This window comes from Staurois parvus, unplaced genomic scaffold (genome assembly GCF_062004578.1).
Source record: "Staurois parvus isolate SC_StPar_1 unplaced genomic scaffold, SC_StPar_1.0 ptg000154l, whole genome shotgun sequence".
NCBI classification, from domain to species: Eukaryota; Metazoa; Chordata; class Amphibia; order Anura; family Ranidae; genus Staurois; species Staurois parvus.
In genome coordinates this window covers 8,959,720-8,981,264 of record NW_028317950.1, presented here as the reverse complement: position 1 = coordinate 8,981,264, position 21,545 = coordinate 8,959,720, and the positions used below count along the sequence as shown (strand labels likewise).

At 40.4% G+C, this 21,545-nt stretch overlaps 1 protein-coding gene across 1 annotated transcript in view; it reads right to left on the bottom strand.

Annotated features, from left to right (window-relative positions):
• Positions 1–7,510: 7,510 nt before the first annotated feature.
• LOC149463483 (phospholipase A and acyltransferase 2-like) overlaps positions 7,511–21,545 on the bottom strand; it is an 83,096-nt gene continuing 69,061 nt past the window's right edge. The window contains exon 5 of the mRNA XM_089675019.1: positions 7,511–9,804. Within this exon, the coding sequence (XP_089531145.1) occupies positions 9,679–9,804 (126 nt within the window). The 3' untranslated portion in view covers positions 7,511–9,678. The remainder of the gene's footprint in view (positions 9,805–21,545) is intronic.

Sequence of the window (21,545 nt, the reverse complement as noted above, 5' to 3'; positions counted from 1 at the left end):
GTATAAGGTCACCTACATAGCTGTTTGGCCCAGTGGGTCGCATCAAGGAGGTGAGGGACCATCTAGGCCATCTGTGGATTGACCGCACACTGAGTGGCACTGTGATCACCTCGCGGAGTTTTGCTGTGATTTTTCACCATCATTGGCATTTATGGACTGCTGCACATAGTATTCATTTTATGAGCACCTAACACGGAATATTTATTGTGCATTCTATATGTGATATTTCCATTTATCTCATTTGTATTTTAGTATAGGTTGTTAGCGCTGCACTATTTTTTGTATTTTTATGTTCTTTCCTTGTGGTTGAGGCGTGTGCTGCTTATTAATAGGTATTCCACTGAGCGCAGGAGTTTTATCATTATCTAGTAGTTGTTGTTTGCAGCTCTTGCAGATGATGACCTTGGAAGGCTGATGATCCTCTGACTCAGGCACAGTAGTAGCAAGCAGAGCAGATTTTGTAGATTGCCAGGTGTGCACCAGAGCAAGGCAGGTAATGAGGACAAGAGACAGGAGCAGTGTCACGGGGATAGCCAGGGTCAACAACAGTCGGGCAGCACGGTACAGAATCAGAAAGAAAGCCAAGGTCAGGAGCAGAGCCGAAGTCAGGAACCAGTATCAATCAAGGGAGCAATCAGAGTCAGGTCAGGAACAAGCCGGGTCGGTAACAAAGGAATCGCACAGGAACAAGCAGGACACGGGGAGCTGAAGACCAATCAGCACTGAACATGGGCAGAGACACTCTTTAAATAGGCCGTCTGGCGCCAAACCTCGCCGTGCGTGTGCACTATTGCGCATTTCTGATCTCGATTCGTCTTGCTGGAAATCCCTTACAGTTTACTAGTCTAGCAGCAGCATGCAAAATAGACTGAAGGAGGGATACCCGTTATAAAGGTAGGCCAGTGAGGAGGGAGTTGCAGTAAACAAGGCAGGATATAACCAAGGCATGGATAAGTTGTTTTGTGGTGTCATTAGTCAGTAAGGGGTGAATTCTGGAAATGTTGCGGACATTGAGGCAGCAGGATTCAGCTAGTCATTGGATGTGGGGCCCAAAGGAGAGGTCAGAGTCTAGGATTACACCCAGTGCTGTGACAAGGTCATCCAACACCCAGGGCAAAGATGCCAAACTGCGTCCCCCCATCCCGGTCATGATGTGCAAGTTTAGGGGATCCTACGCCCAGTAGTCACTCACAATCACTGCCACTACCTCTACTCCTGTCAGCCTTGTAACAGAAGAAAGGCGCCCCCATCCATACAGCAAACCATTGTGCCCAGGGCAGCCCGTCTGCCCACCCCTTGTCCTTGTCCTTTTTACACCTAGCACCCTGGCCTGTGGGGAGGGACAAATGGTTGTGGTGTTGATCTCAATGGTAAGTTCATGAGGGGGTATCGGGGAGGAGGAAATATTACAAGCTCAGTTTTAGAAAGGTTCACATATTTGCCCAGGCACAAAAGCCCGTTCATTTGAATGAGCTGCCGTGCCTGCACTTCGTGCAGGAAAAAGGTTCTAGCACCATTTTTAAACCGCCTTGGCCAGGAAATTGCATGGTGGTTTTGCACCATGCAATTTCCCAGCAATTTCCGTACACTCAAATGTGCTGCATTTTTAGATTTTTGGGGGGCACCATTTGGCTGCGGATGGTTGCGGGTACAGGAACATCTGTGATTCCCGCAACCACCAATAGTGTGAACCTAGGCTTAAATAATTTTTCATACAGCAGGAAAAACAGCACTGCTCCTAACCTTCTGTGAAAAAAATACTTTTTAATCCTGCAACTAACAATCACAATGAGCACCCAGCCTTAAAGCAAAACTCTGACCTGACTATGGGCATTTACATATTTATGGTTAAAGTTGCAGGCACTGTGGAGCAATTCAATCCTAAAAGTTAGAGCAGGAACACTTTTACTTTATTTTTCAGTAGCTCAACTCCCCCTACCCTGCAGTAAATCAACAGCTTTCCAGCCTTTTAACCTCTAGTACAAAGAAGGTGCACAGGTAGGAAAAGAGCTGATTACTGAGACCTGACGTGAACAACTTAATTGTGAAATTTGAGAATTAATGGTTCCACAGTGCCTTTGCTACAGATGTCAATAAAGAGTTGTTTTAAAGATAATTTACTGCTTGTTATGAATATGTAAATAATCGAGCAACCTAGCCTTGCCAGTTCTACTCTAAGCTAGAGGGGCATTACCATGCAGACACAATCTAACTAGCCTCAGACCTCTTTTTCAACTTCCATGTCCTTAGATTGCTCATTTTTTAGCCTATGGAAAGACACGTGGGGGCTAATTACTAAAACTGGACCTCTGGTATTAATTTTTCTGAAGGAAAACTAATGCAACAGGTAACATTTTTTTATGGACCTATCACTATTCTCACAGATATGCAGGTGTCCCACGGACGTTAGAACATTCAACCCAAAATCTTTCTTTGTTGTGGAACACAAGATACAATACTTGATTTACATGTGAGGTATAAACACCAAGAGCATTTTAGGGCCACACATGGACACTTTTATCAAGGCAGTGGCTGTCAACCTGATAAATTCTGCTAAATTGTAGGAAACAAAGTAAGTGCTATATAAACACAATTGCAATTAATGAGTATTCCTCTCCATTTGCTCCTCCCAAGGCCTCCTGTTGTCTAGCCCCCTCATCACCTTCTCTCCTAATCACCTCCTAGACTTCTCCAGAGCCTTTCCCATCTCTGGAACTACCTACCCCAATATGTGTCTAGCTATCTCTTACCGTAACAGCCTTTAGGTAAGCCTCTCTCATCTCTGCACCTTACTACCCCAAGCTGTCGGCTATCTCCTTCCCTGTCAGCCTTTAGGTGATCCTTGAAAACTCATCTCTGCAGGGAAGCCTATCATCGTGATTGACGTTGGATCTACTTCTGGGGACATTCTTTTATTTTTCTTCTTTTAATAAAGGACTTATCAAAGACTGTCTCCTGTCTTTTTCACACTACACTTTTTTTTTGTGAATGGGTAGCGATAACGTACCCCATTTATATTGGGGGGGCCGGGATCTTGGGGCCCCCTTGCTAAAGGGGCTTCCAGATTCCAATAAGACCCCTACAACCACATGCCAGGGATGTGGGGAAGAGGCCCTTGTCCCCATCAACATGGGGACAAGGTGTTTTGGGGGGAACCCCCCAAAGCACCCTCCATGTTGAGGACATGTGACCTGGAATGGTTCAGGAGGGGGGGGGGGCGCTCGCTCGTCCCCCTCTTTCCTTACCTGCCGGGCTGCATGCTCGGATAAGGGTCTGATATGGATCTTGGGGGGACACCCCCACACCATATTTTCTTAATTTTAGCATGGGGGTTCCCCTCAAACCCCATAGCAGACCCGAAGGAGGGGAGGGGGGCCCCGCGATGTTGTTTTATTATTTTTAAAATTATTTTTAATGCCCTTTATATGCAACTGAGCTAAAATATGTAGGTGGGGTGTTGTGTGGGTGTGGCTTTGGCTTTAGTGTAGGCAGAGACACAGGGGGGCCCCATTATCTCTTATTGCCCGGGTGCCCCATGAGTTGTGAGTCCACCCCTGCACTGGATTGATTACTGCACAGAAGAAGAAATACACAAATCGCACCAAAATTCAAGGAAGAACATATATGATTTTTGTATGCAGACTAAAGTTAATTATTATATAGTTCACCTTTAAAGCTGAAGCTTAGGCATGCATATTTTTTCATAGTTACAGTGGGGAAAATAATTATTTGATCCTCTGCAGATTTTGTAAGTGTGCCCACCTACAGAAGGGTCTATAATTTTTATCATAGGTGTATTGTAAATGCTAGAGACAGAATATAACCGAAAATCCAGAAAAAGCACATGATACAAATGTTATAAATTGAGTTGCATTCAGAGAGTAAAATAAGTATTTGATCCACAAGCAAAACATGACTTAGTACTTGGTGGAGAAACCCTTGTTGGCAAGCACAAAGTTAAGACGTTTCTTGTAGTTGGTTACCAAGTTTGCACACATCTCAGGAGGGATTTTGGTCCACTTTTCTTTAGTTTAGGTTTCACACCTATGCGTTTTCCACTGCATTTTGTGTTATGCAGAAACACACAGCAGTCCATTTAACATGATTTCCTATGTGAAAGGTTAACATCTATGCGTATTCAAACGTTGCGTTTTTTGGAAATAGACTTCAATGGAGAAGCTGCAGAAAAGCATGTAGTGCAATTTTGACACACTTTTTATGCGTTTTGCATTTTATTCTGCCCAGCAACAAGTTGAAACAAAGCCTCACATCAAACATGTGGCAAAAATGCAAAACACACTGAAAAAAGCACTGCAGAAACAGATCAAAGGCAAACTGCACAGGTGTGAACCTAGCCTTACAGACCTTCTCTAAATCCTTGGTTTCATGACTGTCACTTGGCAGATCAAAGTTTCAGCTCCTTCCATAAATTTTCTATAGGATTAAGGTCTGAAGACTGGCTAGGCCGCTCCATGACCTTAATGTGCTTCTTCCTGAGCCACTCCTTTGTTGATTTGGTGGTATGTTTTGGGTTATTGTCATGCTGGAAGACCCATCCATGACCCATCTTCAGTGTTCTGGCTAAGGGAAGAAGGTTCTCATCCAAGATTTTACATTACATGGCCTGTCCATTGGCCCCTCAATGCAACAAAATTGGCCTGTACCTTTAGCAGAGAAACAGCCCCATAGCATAATGTTTCCACCTCCGTGCTTGACTGTAGGAATGGTGTTTTAGGGGCATTGTCAGCATTTTTCTTCCTCCAAACACGATGAGTCGAGTTAATGCCAAAGAGCTCAATTTTGGTCTCATCTGACCACAGCACTTTCTTCCAATCCTTCTCTGAATCATTTAGATGTTCATTGGCAAACTTCAGATGGACCTGTACATGTGCCTTCTTGAGGAGGGGGACTTTGCAGGCACTGCAGGATTTCAATCCATGGCGGCGTATTGTGTTACCAATTGTTTGTTTGGTGACTGTGGTCCCAACTGCCTTGAGATCATTCACAAGCTCCTCCTATTTAGTTCTGGGCTGATCCCTCACTTTTCCCTTACCCCATGAGGCGAAATCTTGCATGGAGCTACAGAGCGAGGGTGATTGATAGTTATTTTTATTTCTTCCATTTGCGAATAATCGCTCCAACAGTTGTCCCCTTCTCACTAAGCTTCTTGCTGATGGTCTTGTAGCCCATTCCAGCCTTGTGCAGGTTTACAATCTTGTCCCTGACATCCTTTGACAGCACCTTGGTTTTGCTCATGGTGGTGTCCAAGAAAGAGGTCCTGTGGACAGGTGTCTTTTATATACATAACAAGTTGTCATTAGGAGAACCTTCTTAACTTGAGAAGACTAATCTGTGTACCACATGAGCACATAGCCAGTCTATGGGAGCCAGAATTAGTGTTGGTTGGTAAGGGATCAAATACTTATAACATTTGTCTCATGTTTTTTCTGGATTTTTGGTTGATATTCTGTATCATTTAAAATACACCTATGATAAAAAGTATTGACCATTCATTTCTTTGTAAGCGGGCAAACTTCAATCTGCAAAGGATCAAATAATTATTTTCCCCACAGTACATTGGACCAGCTTGAAGTATCAATATGTCATACCTAGAAGATTCAAGTGGATGGTGCAAATCACTGTAGTAGGCATCACTACTCTACTCTACATTTTTTGCAATAAACAGACAAAAATGTAACAAAAAGAAAAAATAAACACACTTTTTCTCTGCATTAGTCTGTGTTTGCTTAAAAAAATTGTATTTTAAAACTGTAGATATAACGGATACATTTTATTTTATAATTTGTCTAGTTTAAAATTACACTAAAATTATGATTCAGGCACTGCAAAATTCTTTATAAATTAAATAAAGGCTTTTTTTCAATGTTGTGCTTTAAAGTGCTGTGTTCTAGGAGAGGAACTCAGTAAAATGGAACTGAATTCAAAAAGTGACCATTTGCTACTTTATACTGAACCTTTAAAATCTTTATTGTGCTGTAGCAGTTCCTTGAAAAAATGTGCCCTTTGTCTGAAATTCCTCCTGAACATACCAGTGCAATTCCAGATAGGTGAGTGTCCCCAAGCTCATAGCTGTAGATCTGCAGTGTGAGATCTAAGGCACTGCTGCCTCTGACTGTTAGTCTCAGAAGATGACCATCTCCACATAGGTGCCATAAATTGCTTTTTAAAGAATTAGTGAAGAATTAGTCAGCAATAGGGAAAGATAATCTGCAGAGACACCACAGGCAATAATAGCTTTAGTAATTTGGCCCTCTGTTTGCCTTTTTTGGCACAACTTCCATAATCCAGTTCTTCTTTAACACCTTCCCGCCCGGCCTATAGCAGATTGATGGCCAGGGGGGGACACTCGCCGTTGTGACTGGGCGTCATATGACATCCTGTCAAAACAAGCCGCTCACGCAGCGACAGGGCCGCACAGCGGCACAATCTGTCACCGGTTGTGGGACACAGCCGATGACATATCACTACACTGGCCCCTTGCCAGTGTCATGTGACCGCTGTGACCAATCACAGCAGATCACATGTCAATTGTATACAATGGATGGCTTCCTGTCATACCATCCATTGTATACAATTACGTTGTTAGCTGTGACTGGTCAAGACAGTCACATGATACAGACAGGGCCAATCACAGCCCATCTGTATCACGTGATCAGCTTTGCCCAATCACAGCTAACAACAACAAAAGACTGAATGAATCAGTTTAATTCAGTAACAATTATTGCAAATATCAATGAAATACATTGGTAATAGCATTCATAATGTGTTAAAAAACAAAAACAAAATCCTGATCACTTGCCCAGAGTAGTTCAATGTTACTATGGTAATATTGTATTGCTTTGGTCACAGTGTGCTGAAAAATAAAATAGTAAACAAAAGAAAAAATGTAATTAAAAATAAAAAAAATTATAGAAACAATTGAAAAAAAATACAAATTCAATTATTGTCATTATTATTTTCACCAAAGAAATGTAGCAGAATACATTTTGACCTATATTTACGAAGAAATGTTATTTATTTGCAAAATTCTATAACAGAAATGAAGAAAAGCGCATTTTTTTTTCAAAAGTTTCAGGTGTTTTTTGTTTTAGCAAAAAAATAAAAAACTCAGTGGTGATTAAATACCAACACAAGAAAGCTCTTATTTGTGTGAAAAAAAAAATATAAAAATGTGATATGAATACAATGTTGCATGACTGCACAATTGTCATTCAAAGTGCGAAAGCGCTGAAAGCTGAAAATTGGCCTGGGCAGGAAGGGGGTATACATGCCTGGTATTGAAGTGGTTAATAGAATAATGTATTCTAATATTCAGAATGTATTCTGCTACATTTCTTTGGTGAATATAACAATAATAGAATTTGTATTTTTTTTTCAAATGTTTCTTTTAAATTTTTTTTTTCGTTTTATCATGATAGAAAACTAACGTCGTTGGGCGTGGCAATGGCAGCCTCTTGACGGGTTTATTTGAGCACATAAATACACACGGTTATCGTACAAGTGTAAACCAAATTTATTTGTATGGTGTACATTTGATTTGTTGACCACAGTAATCCATACAGACAAGATATATTTGCTTTACTATTTTCATTACATTTAATTTTTATACACAAAATTAAAAAGCTATTTATGGCAACAAGTTAAAACCAATCAGTGAACTGTTATACCATCTAGGTGACTCTGCAACTGTACTAAAACCAGCACCCAATTTTTTATTTTACCACAGGGAGAACCATTTTTTTTTAATGGGAACAGCAACGTGAATTGCCATGCATTTCTAATGGACTCTGTACTAAAAAAGCTGATGAAGATATGATTATGGTGACGAGTATAATTCTGGTGTTGGTATTGGATAAAGTTTTTATGGTGGTAAAGGATATCATAATCCTGTAATAAAAATTCTGTTCCAAGTTTATAAAAAAGAGTTGCCTGTAAAAAAAGAGTTAATACTTACCTGTCCCACCCTCCTGCACATTATGGTACCTGACAAATCTTCAGCATTTGACATTCTTCTTGATGCGTGCTGTGGCTCCTTCTGTCAGTCCCTATCTCACTGTGGGAATTATTAGTGATTAGGTGCCAGTTGTGGGTACCAGGCATCCAATACACCTGGAAGTGGGAAGAATTTTCAGTCTTGGCTTTTCAAGCAAGCAAAAATCAACAACTAGGATAGTGGGACAGGCAAGAATAACACCTTTCCTTACAGTCAGCTCTTTTTTTAAACTATTTCATGGAACAACAAAGTCACTTTTTATAGAGGCACAAAGACCTGCTATGGTTTATGAAAGTTATACTAAATTTTGGTCATCACTTTTTCAGGTGGGTATGTTAGGATCCTGGAAAAAACTTTGCATTGTTGCCAGTGACCTGGTCTCCTTGGGATTCCAAGTGCTAAAGATGTCTACAGACAGATGAGGCGGCTGCATTAGTTTTCCTTTTTTCATTCATGTTCAGCTGGTGATCCTGCCAGTAACACACTGCCTATTCTAGGCTGACAACGCGCACACACCATTACCCTAAGTTCACATCTGTGCGGGTGGTGCCGCTGCGGATCCACACGAAAATCCACGCAGCCGCACCACCCGCACAGAGAAATGCATACCCGTGGGCAGGTGCCATTAGTTCTAATGGCACACCGCCCGCAATGGAAAACGCAACCGTACTGGGAACCGAGGTGCCCGTGCAGGCTGCGTTTTCCAAAGAAGTGCAGGGACTTCTTCTCTGCGTGTCAAATGAATGGGCTCTCGTGCCCATGTAAAACATGGCCCGCACAGCCGCATATATGTGAACCGGGGGTTATGCATCTGTAGAGGAGCAGCGTTGTCACTTAGGTTACTCTCCTGTTTTGGACTACAAACACCTACCCTCTCATCTAGATTACATTGGAAGAAGGAGTTATGTTGTTCTCTGAAGATAGTGACTTTGTTTAAAGTCAAAGTCCAGCCTTGCCTTCAACCTTGTGGAGTTATACAGGCTCCTCTCTTGTACTGAAATTTCTGAATTTGATTTCACTGTACACTGAGTTTTTTTTATAGTGTGTGATGGAAGCTGCAGCCCAAGTGCAATACACTTTTAACACTTCTTGGGTGGTCGTTTGGATTTGGTGAGTGAACATTTTAGCTGATCACAAGGTGGAACACCTATATTTGGTTATGGAAGATGAGCGCTTCACATACATTTTTTTCACAAGATTATGGTGATTGGAGACTTTTTTCAATGTTATGAATTTGTTGTGATTTTTTTTGTATATGTTTTGATTTTCATATTTTGTTATATTGTGGGAGTATTCATGATCCACTTATGTCAAGACATGATTTTGCATAGGAACCTATAGGGCTAGCACCTTACTTTCACCATCTTGAAATGCTGCTTTAGATGCGTAAAATAAGCTGGATTTTCAAAAACCTGTCCACCGTCTTCCAGAGAGAGAAAGGAATAGCTCAAAGAACTAGGCCTATACATATACCCATGTGGGAAATGCCTGCAATTATTAAACCTGCAATAATGCAGATTAAATCAAAACGTTGACTGAACATTCTAACTTCATTACCTTACATTGTTTCCAGGATAGCATTAGCCATGATTGATTTCATTTATACAATATGACTATTTCAAATTTGCGAATATTTGCTGATGTTACCTGAGTACATGAGATCTTTATAAAATGTTTCTTTTTTTAAGAAAACAAATTGCAAACATTATGGGAGCAAACAATTTTTCAAAAAGACTCCACTCAGCTCTTTCTGGAGATGCTTCAGTCAGACATTCGCATACGTTATCCGTCTGTGAAGAGAATTAACAGAATGTTAATATACATATACACACACAGTTGTGCTCAAAAGTTTGCATAAGCTGGTAGAAATTGTGAAATTTTGGCATTGATAATTGAAAATATGACTGATGATGCCAAAAAATGCTCTTTTATTGAAAGATGATGACAATATAAAGCCATTTATTAGCAAACAGTTGTTTGGCTCCTTTTTAAATCAAACCCTGGAATGTTTGGCCTTGGTACAGACACAAAAGGTGACACACACGGGTTAAAATGCCAATTAGAGGTTAATGTCCCACATCTGTGGCTTTTTAAAAACAAGGACCAGCAATATACTGCTACGTTTTTGGACTCTGGTTATACCGGGATGATACCTGCAGCTACAGGCATCATCCTTTTCTCATTTTTATTAGCAGCTAAGTGCCGCCTTCCACCATATTCTTGGGCTCTGTTGTCCCACCGGGGAACCCGAGAATGCAGCAGGCAGTCCAGCTGGGTGACCATAGAGCTGATCGGAGACTGAAATGCCTCCAGTCATCTCTATGGTCTAAGAGAATAGAAGCTATGAGCAATTCATCATTTCCATTGCACTGGACATAAAAAGCGCTATTTTAAAATTGGAAAAGCAGCTGATCACACCTTGGTGTGATCAAAAGCTGTAAGGGCAGAGGAGAGATCTAGAGTCTAACAGACCCCAAATTTCTTATAAAAGAGTACCTGTCACTGCCTTTTGCTATTACAGGGGATATTTACATTCCCTGTGATAACAATAAAAGTGATATAAAAAAAATGAAAGGGACAGTGTAAAAATAAAAAAAGCAAAATAAATAATTTAAAAAAAATATCACCCCTACTCCCATCCCCCTGCTCGCATGCAAAGGCACCATGCCTCTTATCAAATTCAATGGGTTGTCTACTTTCCAGAAAGGGGTCAATTATGGGGGTATTTGTACTATCCTAGCATTTTAGGGCCTCCAAACCTGTGAGAGGTAGTGAGGAAGGGACATGAGGAAATATTCCATTTGAAAGCCTGGAGGTAATCAGTGGATTTTTGGAGCCAGTATGTAGACTGTCAAAAAGTCTCTCATATGTGGTATCCCCATACTCGGGAGAAGTAGCAGAATGTGTTTTGGCGTGTTATTTCACATATACTGATGGCATGCTTGAGCAATATATCATTTAAGTAACAACTTTGTGTAAGAAAAAAAACTATTTTTTTGGTCATTTTCCAAAACTTTACGGCAAGAAATAAGATCTTCCGTGGACTCAAAAGGCTTCTCAGCAAATTCTTTGGGATGTCTACTTTCCAAAAAGGGGTCATTGGGGGGATATTGGGTTGTACTGCCCTGGCATTTTAGCACCAAAAGAAATGTGATAGGCAGTCAGAAAGTAAAATCTGGGGTGAAGAGCACTGGTTATCGGGGCCGGAACATGGCGCTGATCGAACGCTAATGATAGGAACTCCCGATGAACATGGAGAGCAATAGCTGAAAAAAAACCCCTGCTTGCCGGTCTGTCTCCAGTTGTGCCCTTGGTGCGGAGTGTTGCAGACCAAGAGGGGAAGACCGACGTCTCGGTGGATGAGCTGGCATCCCACGAGAGAGGACAAGGTGATGGACACTTGGACCCTGGGAGTAGCCACAAGACAGGGGAGGAGCACCCTCAAGTCTGCTGTGTGTGGTGTGCAGGAAAGAGATCGGAGTGAGGCACGAGAGAGAGGGGGCTGGTGAAGCAGCACGCCGGGAGTTACACCTGGAAGCCAGCAAGACTGAGCACAGGACACCCTCAGCTCCACTACTCATGGAAGGTGACCCCTCTATATCCATACTAATTTGGATCAGAGACCCCCTGGTGAGTGAGACACCCCTGCTTGCAATGGGAGAATAGAGAAGCTGAATATGAGCTGGGGCCTCCCTTGTGGGACATTGACGGTGGGGGGTGAGTGTCCGTGAATAGCGGTAAGCCTTATTCCTCAATCTATGATCTTAATAACACAGTACCAGCAAGGGGGTGGACGTTAACCATTTCCATATCGGGCACTTTTACCCCCTTCCCTCCCAGGCCATTTTTCAGGTCTCAGCGCTCTCACACTTTGAATGACAATTGCGCGGTCATACAACATTGTACTCAAACTGAAATTTTATAATTTTCTTCACACATCTAGAGCTTTCTTTTGGTGGTATTTAATCACCACTGGGATTTTTATTTTTTGCTAAATTAACAAAAAAAACCAAAAATTTTGAAAAAGTTTTTCTTTGTTTCTGTTATAAAAGTTTGCAAATAAATAATTGTTCTTCATAAATTTAGGCCAAAATGTATTCTGCTACATGTCTTTGGTGAAAATAACCCAAATTATGTAGGATGTATTTTTTAGTTTGTAGGAAAGTTATAGAGTTCACAAACTATGGTATAGATCTGAAAATTGATCAATCCTGAAATACTGACGGCCACTCTAATTTCTTGAGGTCCCAGAATGTCAGAACGGTACAGATATCCAAATGACCCCTTTTTGCAAAGTAGACAGTCCGACGTACTTCATAAGAGGCATGGCAAGTTTTTGGAAGTTGTATTTCGGAAAATGAAAAAATGAAAAAAATTATTTTCACAATTTTTTTTACCAGTGCAGTACAGCGTCATCATAAAACTGGCATGGTGGTGATCAGGGACACTGACTGGTGAAAGTATTAATTTTTTTTTATTTTTAATTTTTTATTAATTTTTTTCTTTTTTTTTAAGATTTTTTTTTCATATTTTACTTTGACCAAAGTAGTACAATGTTACCATAGTAACATTGTAATACTTTGGGGAAGTGATCAGTATTTTTTTATTTTTTTTTTACACAGTTTGCTTATAGCAAAGAATTACTTTGCTATAAGCAAGCATTTACCTGAATGACATCGATTCATTCAGGGCATTTTTTTTTTTTTTTTTGTGCTTAGCTGTGATTTGGCCACGGCTAATCACATGACACAGCTAGGCTGTGATTGGCCCAGTTTGTGCATGTGATCGCTGTGACCATTCACAGCTAGGCACACTAATATACAATGGATGGCATGAATGAAGTCATCCATTGTATACAACTGTCATGTGGCCTGCTGTGATTGGTCACAGCAGGTCACATGGTACCGGCAACGGGGCCGGTACTCAGATCTGTCATCGGCCGTGTCCGAGGTACGCGGCTGGTGACAGATCGTGCCGCTGCACGGCTCTGCAGGCGCTCAAACTGCGCATGCCCAGGAGGACGCCATATGGCGTCCACCCGGAACGCTGAAAGATTTTGCCAGCCACCAAACGGCCATTGGCCAGGCGGCTAATGGTTAAGGTGTCATAGGAAAATCTAAGGGGGTCCTGAAGACAGTAAAAGGAAAAGAACAAGGAGAAGAGAGGGGTCACCTAGTGGGTACTGAAGAAAGGAGCAAAAGGCTGAATTGTATCCAAAACCTTTTTTTTTTGTTTTCAGTGTGTTATATCTTGTATGGGAGGAGGAAGGAATTACAAGCAGGAGGACTGAAAATTGCATTGTAACGTTATGAAGAGCAGATCAGTCAAAGGAGGAGAGACAAAAATCCCCCGATCAAATACGATAAAGAAATACATGCTCTCACAGGAGAAAAGCCTGGAAGGCCATGCTCCTGAGAGACAACTGGGAGTTAAGGGGAAGAAAGACCATGGAAATAATAGTGGAGACAAAACTAGAATATCATTAGGAGTATCAAACCTGGACCAGATTGACGAGTCAAATAACAAAGGTTAAGCTTACAAATACCTACAAAAATGGTGATATCGGCGATGTTTACGAAATTAGAGCATGTTTTGAAAAGTGAACTGGCTATATTACATAAAGATCTGGGACAAGTATTACCCAGGTTGGAAGAGACTGTAAGGGATTTCTGGCAAATCCTTATGGATTTTAAGAAGGGTCAGTTGATTGTGGCAGGAGATTTCAATTTTTGCATGGATATGGGGCTGGATACGTCTTAACAGGCGCGGAGGAACAGAGGTAGTAGTCTAAAATCGATAGAAAATTTTTTTTTTATCAGTGTCAATTGATGGACACATGGAGAATTAAACATCCAAGAGATAGGGACTACACCTTCTTCTCTCCGGCGCATGGGATGTATTCAAGGTTGGATTATATATTGATAGAACACACTGTAGACATGTGTAGTCCTTGGTAAATTCTAATATTGAAGTAATGTCATTATCAGAAAAGTAAAAAGATGTCAGTGAGTGCAATAGGAGAAAGGAGAATAAGCTGCTAGCACTAAAGGACCACCCTTTGTATCCTCAGTAATAAAGTAAGTGTAAAAAAGGCGCAGCGCTAATCATAAGAATCAGTATGCTAAACGTACCCAAAAGTGATGTGAATATAAATGATGAACATACAACGGAGTGACTTATGAGTGAAATAAGCAAAATAAATACAATCACAGTGAAGCACTCTGATCGGCGCTATAGTGACATATACATATACAATCATCGCACAATAGTGCTCTAATAATATAAACAAAATATGGTAAATGACGCACTGGAGGAACAGTGTAATGGTGGAAATAAATAGTGACTGTAGTGGAATGGATATACAAATAATGGAGGCATATATAAAGTCCAAATAATGAATGAATCCAAATGCAGATTGTGACTTCCAGTGATCAATGAATCCGTGAAAATGACTCTTTATATGCACTCACCAGAAGCGCATATAAATTGCACATTACAGCAAATGTAGCACACAGACATGTGGAAGCTATGATGTATCAGAGTGGAGGATATCTCCAGCACAGCAATCGATCCTCAAGATGAGTGATGGCACAGATCCTGAAGAAATCAGTTCACAGAAAGAGCCCAGAGAAAACGGCTAATGTAGTATTTTTATTGCAAAGTAAAGATATCCACGTGGAGTAGAATAAATAATAGTATAAAACCACTCACAAAGATGGCCACCGGACCATCATGTGGACACGGCGGTGTGACGTCAGTACACAGGCTCCTCCCTGAGGCGTTTTGTGCACACACACGTTTTCAAAGGGATCCGCCTTCCCACTGACACCATACACAAGCCCTTATATAGCCCAAAGCGCGTGAGCGGCCGGGCGCCATTTTATAGGAGACCAGTGAACCAGCAACACAAACACGGATGCAAAAACAAACAAACATGGGACTACGCCTGGATAAAAAGGGGGTTACTGTAAGAGATAAAAATTGATGGTGACATTGCATATTAAATAGATGAAAGGCCGTTAATGCAAGTGTGTATAAATAAACCAAACATATCATTAATGCCATATTGCTGTAGCCAAAAGTGAAGTAAAGACAACACGTGACCGTCGCCATATTGTAGTAATAAAAGAGGGGAAAAAAACGGGCCAGCACCTGAAAAATGAAATAACAACAAGAAATAGTAAGACTTTGTTAATAAATATAACAAAACTTAGTAAAAAGAATGTCCATCTGCAGAACTAAACACAATATGATCAATACCAAAAGGTAAAAATCATAATAAAAAAAATAAATAATAATAAAAGACTATCCTGTAAAAAAAAACGACCATATGCTGTAGGAATATAGTAAAATGCATTGTGATAATAAAAAAATGCAGTCCTTGCATACATGTTGGTGAAGTGGTAATAAAATATTAAACATAAGCATGACTGCGTATAAAACCAACATAAAATACAAAAAGTACATAAAGGAAATATATATAGGTAAAACCACAAAATTCTAGAGCCCAATCAAGAAAAAGCAAGAATATGCTGTAAGCAACGAAAAGTCAAATCGTGAACAATATCCCATATAAATAGGAATGCGTTAATAGTTCAAAAGGAAAAAGAGAGAAAGAGGAGGCTAAAACAAATACCAAAGCTAAAAAAGGGGGTGTAACTATAGGTAAGTATCCATTCATATGCAGGTGTTTGTCAAACCAGAATAGGTGTATGGATAAATAAATAAATCTATAAATAGATAAATGAAGCAAGGAGAGGGAAACGAATGGAGGGGCAGAGGGCAGATCAACTGTTATCAATAAAACAATTGATTTCGATGTCAACATTATGCCCTAATGGTGCTAGAGTCTGCATTTTCGAAAATCCATCTTGTTTCCAGCATGGATACAGCTCTGTGCCTATTGTTGCCTCTCCAATGGGAACGAATAAGGTCAATGCCAATGAACTTTAAGAGTGACGGGTCCCTGTGGTGATGGTAGCTGAAATGTCTGGAGAGGGAGTGCTCTTTAAAGCCTTTTTTAATATTGTATATATGTTCTCTTAATCTGTCCCTCAATCTCCTTGTAGTTCTGCCAATATACTGTCTCTTGCAGGGACAGTCTAAAAAATAGACATCGTACTTACTATTACAGGTGATAAATTAATTTATATTGTAACTCCTATCAGTAGAATAAGACACAAAAGTATCCAACATCCTTTTGCGTGTGCCATCGCACCTACAAATCATACACTTATTGCATGGGTAGAAACCCTTCTGGAAAAAAATGGCGTGGTGCTAGGTGGGTCTATTATGTTTGGTGCTATTCTATTCCTAAAAGCACAAGCCTTGTGGAAAGTCAACTCTGGTTTCTCAGGTAAGAAACCAGCTAACACGGGGTCATTCCTTAAAACACCCCAATTCTTATTGATGATCCTGGATATATCTTTATACTGGATCGAGAAGTTAGTGAGAAAAGGACAAACACATAGGCCTATTTTCATTCCTAGTGACTAGCATGGAAGATCTGTCCATTTCAGCTACTTGTTGAATCACCTGATTAAGTGAATAGTCACAACCTCTTTCTAAAAAGTCTACCTTTCAAAATCTCAGCCTGGGAAAGAAAATCATCTAAGATATTACAGTTCCTATGTATCCTCATAAATTGGCCTTTTGGTATGTTCTGCAGGCAAGAGGGATGGTAGCAACTCTCCATAGGAATGTAACTGTTCCTATCAGTCGATTTAAAGAATGAATTCGTAATGACCATAGTGCCCTCATTCATTTGGCTGAGATATAAGAAATTAATCTCTTTATGATCATAGACATAGGTCAGTTGGATATTTAAGTTATTATTCAGGGTACAGAAAAATTAATCAAGGATTCTTCACTTTCTTGCCACAGAAGAAAAATATCGTCAATGTACTGTCGGTAATAGCTTAACTCCAGCCATTCTCTGGAGTATATAATGTCCTCTTCCCACCTGGCCATAAATAAATTAGCCAGACTTGGTGCGAATTTGGCCCCCATTGTGACACCTTTTATCTACAGGTAAAAAATCTTGTCAAACCAGAAATACTTGTGACACATTGCAAATTCCAGTAATTCTAAAATATATTTCTTTTGGCATAGAGGGATATCATCTGCCTCATTAAGATAGAATTCTGCAGCGGACATACCGTCAGAATATCCAATATTACTGTAAAGAGAAGCCACATCGGCTGTGACTAAAAAAGTGAATGGGTTCATAGATATTTCTTTGATTTCATTGAGGATTTGTTTAGTGTCTTTGAGGAAGGACAGCGTAGACGTGACCAAGGGCTGTAAAAAATAGTCTCTTAAACAAACTCTCACCAATAACACCCCAAGAAAAGTCACACTTTCACCCTTGAAAGTAAATTAATTATTAAACCTTTTCATGAATACATTTGCCAAATAAAACTCCTATCTCTCAATAACACCCACTCAAAATTATTGGTAAACCTGCTGAAATTCCAGTACTCAAAAGCGTACATACTGCTGGGACTGGTCTGACGGATCTAACAATCCTCTATGTAAGAATTCTATTAAATTTTGGTCTGATACCTTTTAATATTCTTCTGATGGATCTCTTTGCCTCCATGAGGAATTGGGGAAATTTAAAAAGGGTTACCTGCATGGTGGAAGCTGACAAGGAATACTATACCCTGAAATTCTGGTTTATGCTGCAAGAGGGTAATTGCCTTGAATCCCACTAGTGTGAGGCATCACTGAATGTTCACTTCACCTGTTATGCACATTGGAAGTTGATAAGCAAAATACTGTTCACATTTTATGTTTGTTGTGATTTAAAGAGGATAATAGCATTTAATAACACTAGTGTGAGGTGTCACGGAGTGCTCACTTCACTGTTGATGTGTTGAATTTCACAGAGTGTTGTGCGGATATATTTTATTGTATCTTACTTTATTTTTTTATTTTTATTTCATTTCATTTTATATAATTATATATTTTTTTTCCTTTCTTCTCACGTTGTTAAGGAGTGTACACTGTATATATATATTTGTTTGTGCATGATTCACGTCACTAATTTATTTTATCAAATAATATTTGAAGGTAATACACTATATTTAGTTTTATTTTTTTGAGGTTTTCTGGATCTGGATTGATGAATTGAGTTGGACACACTATAGAATCTTTGAAGATTTTGATATTTTGGATATTAACAATATTTTGGACTTTAACTTTGAACTATGAATTTTAGTTTTTGATAAATTTACCAATAATTTTGAGTGGGTGTTATTGAGAGATAGGAGTTTTATTTGGCAAATTTATTCATGAAAAGGATTAATAATTATGTAAAAAATAGTCTACTATAATATTGTACTCTCCTATTCTGGAGCACAAAAAGGCTATTGAAGCTTCTCTATATGCTCTTTTGCTCTCTCTGCTCTCAAAATGGTGGCGATGCTGCATTCTGGGAAAGTGGGAGGCAACAAATTGAGATGTTTCAGCTGAAAAACAATAAAAACAGCTAACGCTGAAAAACGAAAAAAAAAAAAGCAAAAAAACACGTATAAATGCTATGCAAAAATGCTGAAAAACTAGCATTTTTAATGCATCTGTTATCAGCAGTGTGAGGAAATGTCAACGCTTGAGGACTTAGATAAGAAGGGAGAGTTAAAGTTGTATGAGACACTGACACCTCTCCTTGACTTGACACATTGCTGTAATATACCAAATTTTTGTTTTTGGGTTTAGCACTGCTTTAACCACTTGCCTACCTGGCACTTTCACCCGCTTCCTGCCCAGGCCAATTTTTAGCTTTCAGCGCTGTCGCACCTTGAATGACAATTGCGCGGTCATGCAACACTATACCCATATGAAATTTTTAGCATTTTTTTTGAGACAGATAGAGCTTTATTTTGCTGGTATTTAATCACCACTGGGTTTTTTATTTTTTGATAAACAAACCAAACACAAGTGAAAATTTTCTTAGTTTCTGTTTTAATTTTAAGGGGCACTGACTGGAACTATTAGGTGGCACAGACGGGCAATGATAGGTGGCAATGATAGACGTCACTGACTGGCACTGATTGGTAGCACTGACTGGCACGGATAGGTAGCACTGATTGGCAGCACTCATAGGCGGAACTGACTGGCACTAATAGTTGGGACTGAAAGGCAGCTCAGATGGGCACTGATATGTGGCATTGATGTGCACTGGTAGGCACTGATATGTGGCATTGATGTGCACTGGTAGGCACTGATATGTGGCATTGATGTGCACTGCTGGGCACTGACAGGTGGCATTGATGGACACTGACAGGTGGCACTGCTGGGGCTACACTGATCATCAGGGCACACTGATCATCAGTGCCCTGATGATCAATGTACATGTCCCCTCTGCCGATTACCGGCTCTCCTCTGTCAGTGTGACAGCTCGTGAGGAGAGAAATGCCGATAACCGGCATTTCCTTATTTAAATGCAATCAGCTGTGATTGGACACAACTGATCACATGACCGAGCTGAAGTCATCGGCTCTTTCCGCAGATCAGTGATCTGTTGTGTCCCAGGGACACAGCGCACCACCGATCGCTGAACTGCGTGCCCCCAGGGGTGCGCACACGTGGTTAGAGTGGGAGGACGTCATATGAGAGTCTTCCCAGAATGAGAGAACCACCGCGCTCCTGTCATTTCCTTATATAGCGGGCGGGAGGAGGTTAAAGGCTAAGTTCACCTTTTTGGGAAGAATTTCGCTTTTCATAATAAATAGACTTTTGTAATGTGATTTCTGTCCCAGCCATCCGAACGTGCTTATTTATCACTTACCTCATCTACGAGTATAGCAGCTTTGAATTTTCATCTATTTGATTTTTTGAAAAATGCTTTCTGCTTCCATCGCTTCCTGTAGATCATCATGCACTGGCTTGCTACATCACAGTGTAGGGCGTGATAGGACCACACCTCCCTCAATACTATACCACCTTTTGTTTTTATCTCCGCTCAATCTAAATCTAATTGTACAATCATCTTTAGATCCACCATCAGCTATAAAGTGCAAGGGCCTGCTTGATTTGATACAAATTGAATTGATTGTTCAGCTGGGTCCTTCAATTCCATAGTTTTGGTAAATCTAAAGGAAATTGTACAGAGATTGTGCAATCAGATTGCATAGCATATGGCCATCTCTATACATGTACAAAGGAGGACAGAGAGGACCAAGACACTCAGCTGTCAGGCCACATAACGAGTTCCTGCACGCATTTTTTGGGGGGGATTTTTGCACTTGTCAAGCATAGGGCAGCCTGTTCACTTGAAAGGGCTGCCCTTTGTGCGATAATCTCCCCAAAGAAGTTCCAGAACATTTTTTGGAGCAGGGCAAGGTGCAGTTTTTAACGCGCTTTTTGGCGTATTTGCAGTACATTTGTTGCACGGCAAATGCTACTCATGCCATCAATTTTACTTTCATACCTCATTCACACCTAGCATCGTGGAACAGCACTTTTGTGGCTCGCTGGTCCCGCAACACGCATAGGGCAGCCTATTGATTTCAATGGGTTGCCCTATACATTGCAAATTAGCTCATGGGACATTTTGGCATGTTGCAGTTTGCATGTTTTTTACTGTATGTTTTGCTGCGTTTGTCACTTGTTTCTTCACAAAGCAAAATGTGTGTTTGCCTCTGTGTTTGGGGTTCAATAAACAATTAGTGACCGAAAGTGTGACTAGTTCAGTTTAGGGAAAAAAAGATGGCCATACACTGTACAATCTCCTTCAGATTTACCACAATTATATAACAGGAAGACACGCCATCTATCTAATCACTATGTATCCAATCAGGCAAGCCTTTGCACTACATAGTTAATAGTAGATCTAAAAGGAGATTGTACAATCAGATTGCATAGTGTATAGTGGGCTTTAGAGACTTCCAGGGACATACTTTTGTTTTCAGTAGTACAGTTCTTCTCCACATAGGTTGTTATCTGGTCGCTCCTCCACACTCTGCCAAATGAACAATCTATGCAAAATGAAGGTAGGGTAGCATTGATTGCTGATTGCATTGGAAGAGCATGAGCCTGTAGAGGTGGGTGGGTGGGAGCGATCTCTTGGAGGGGTGCATGGTGTATGGTAATGAGGCCATCTGGTGAACTACTTCTTTGTAATGGTTCTCTCGACCTAAATATCAAATTCCAGGACAGCTAATGGAGGAGTTCTCAATGGGACAATGAGTTAATGATTGGTCTAAGACAAATAGAAAGATTTTTCATTTCTGCAAAAGAGGTACATTAATGGTATATTGGTACAAAGGGGAGCTGGAATTTAGGGGAAAAAGGAGAACTTAGCCTTTAAGTCAAATACGTGTGGTGCCTTCGAAAGAAGTACAGTCTCTCACTTGTTTGGGAAAAAGCTGCAGAGGATAGCCCAGGTAGTTGAAGACAGGAATCTTATAGCAGGCTGCAGAAGTTTGTGGAAAACCAGTCAAAAAGGCTGAGAGCAATGCCACGCCACTTGATTGGCTGTACTGTAGTATCTTTCTGGACAATATCCACCAATTTGATGTTGTATTCA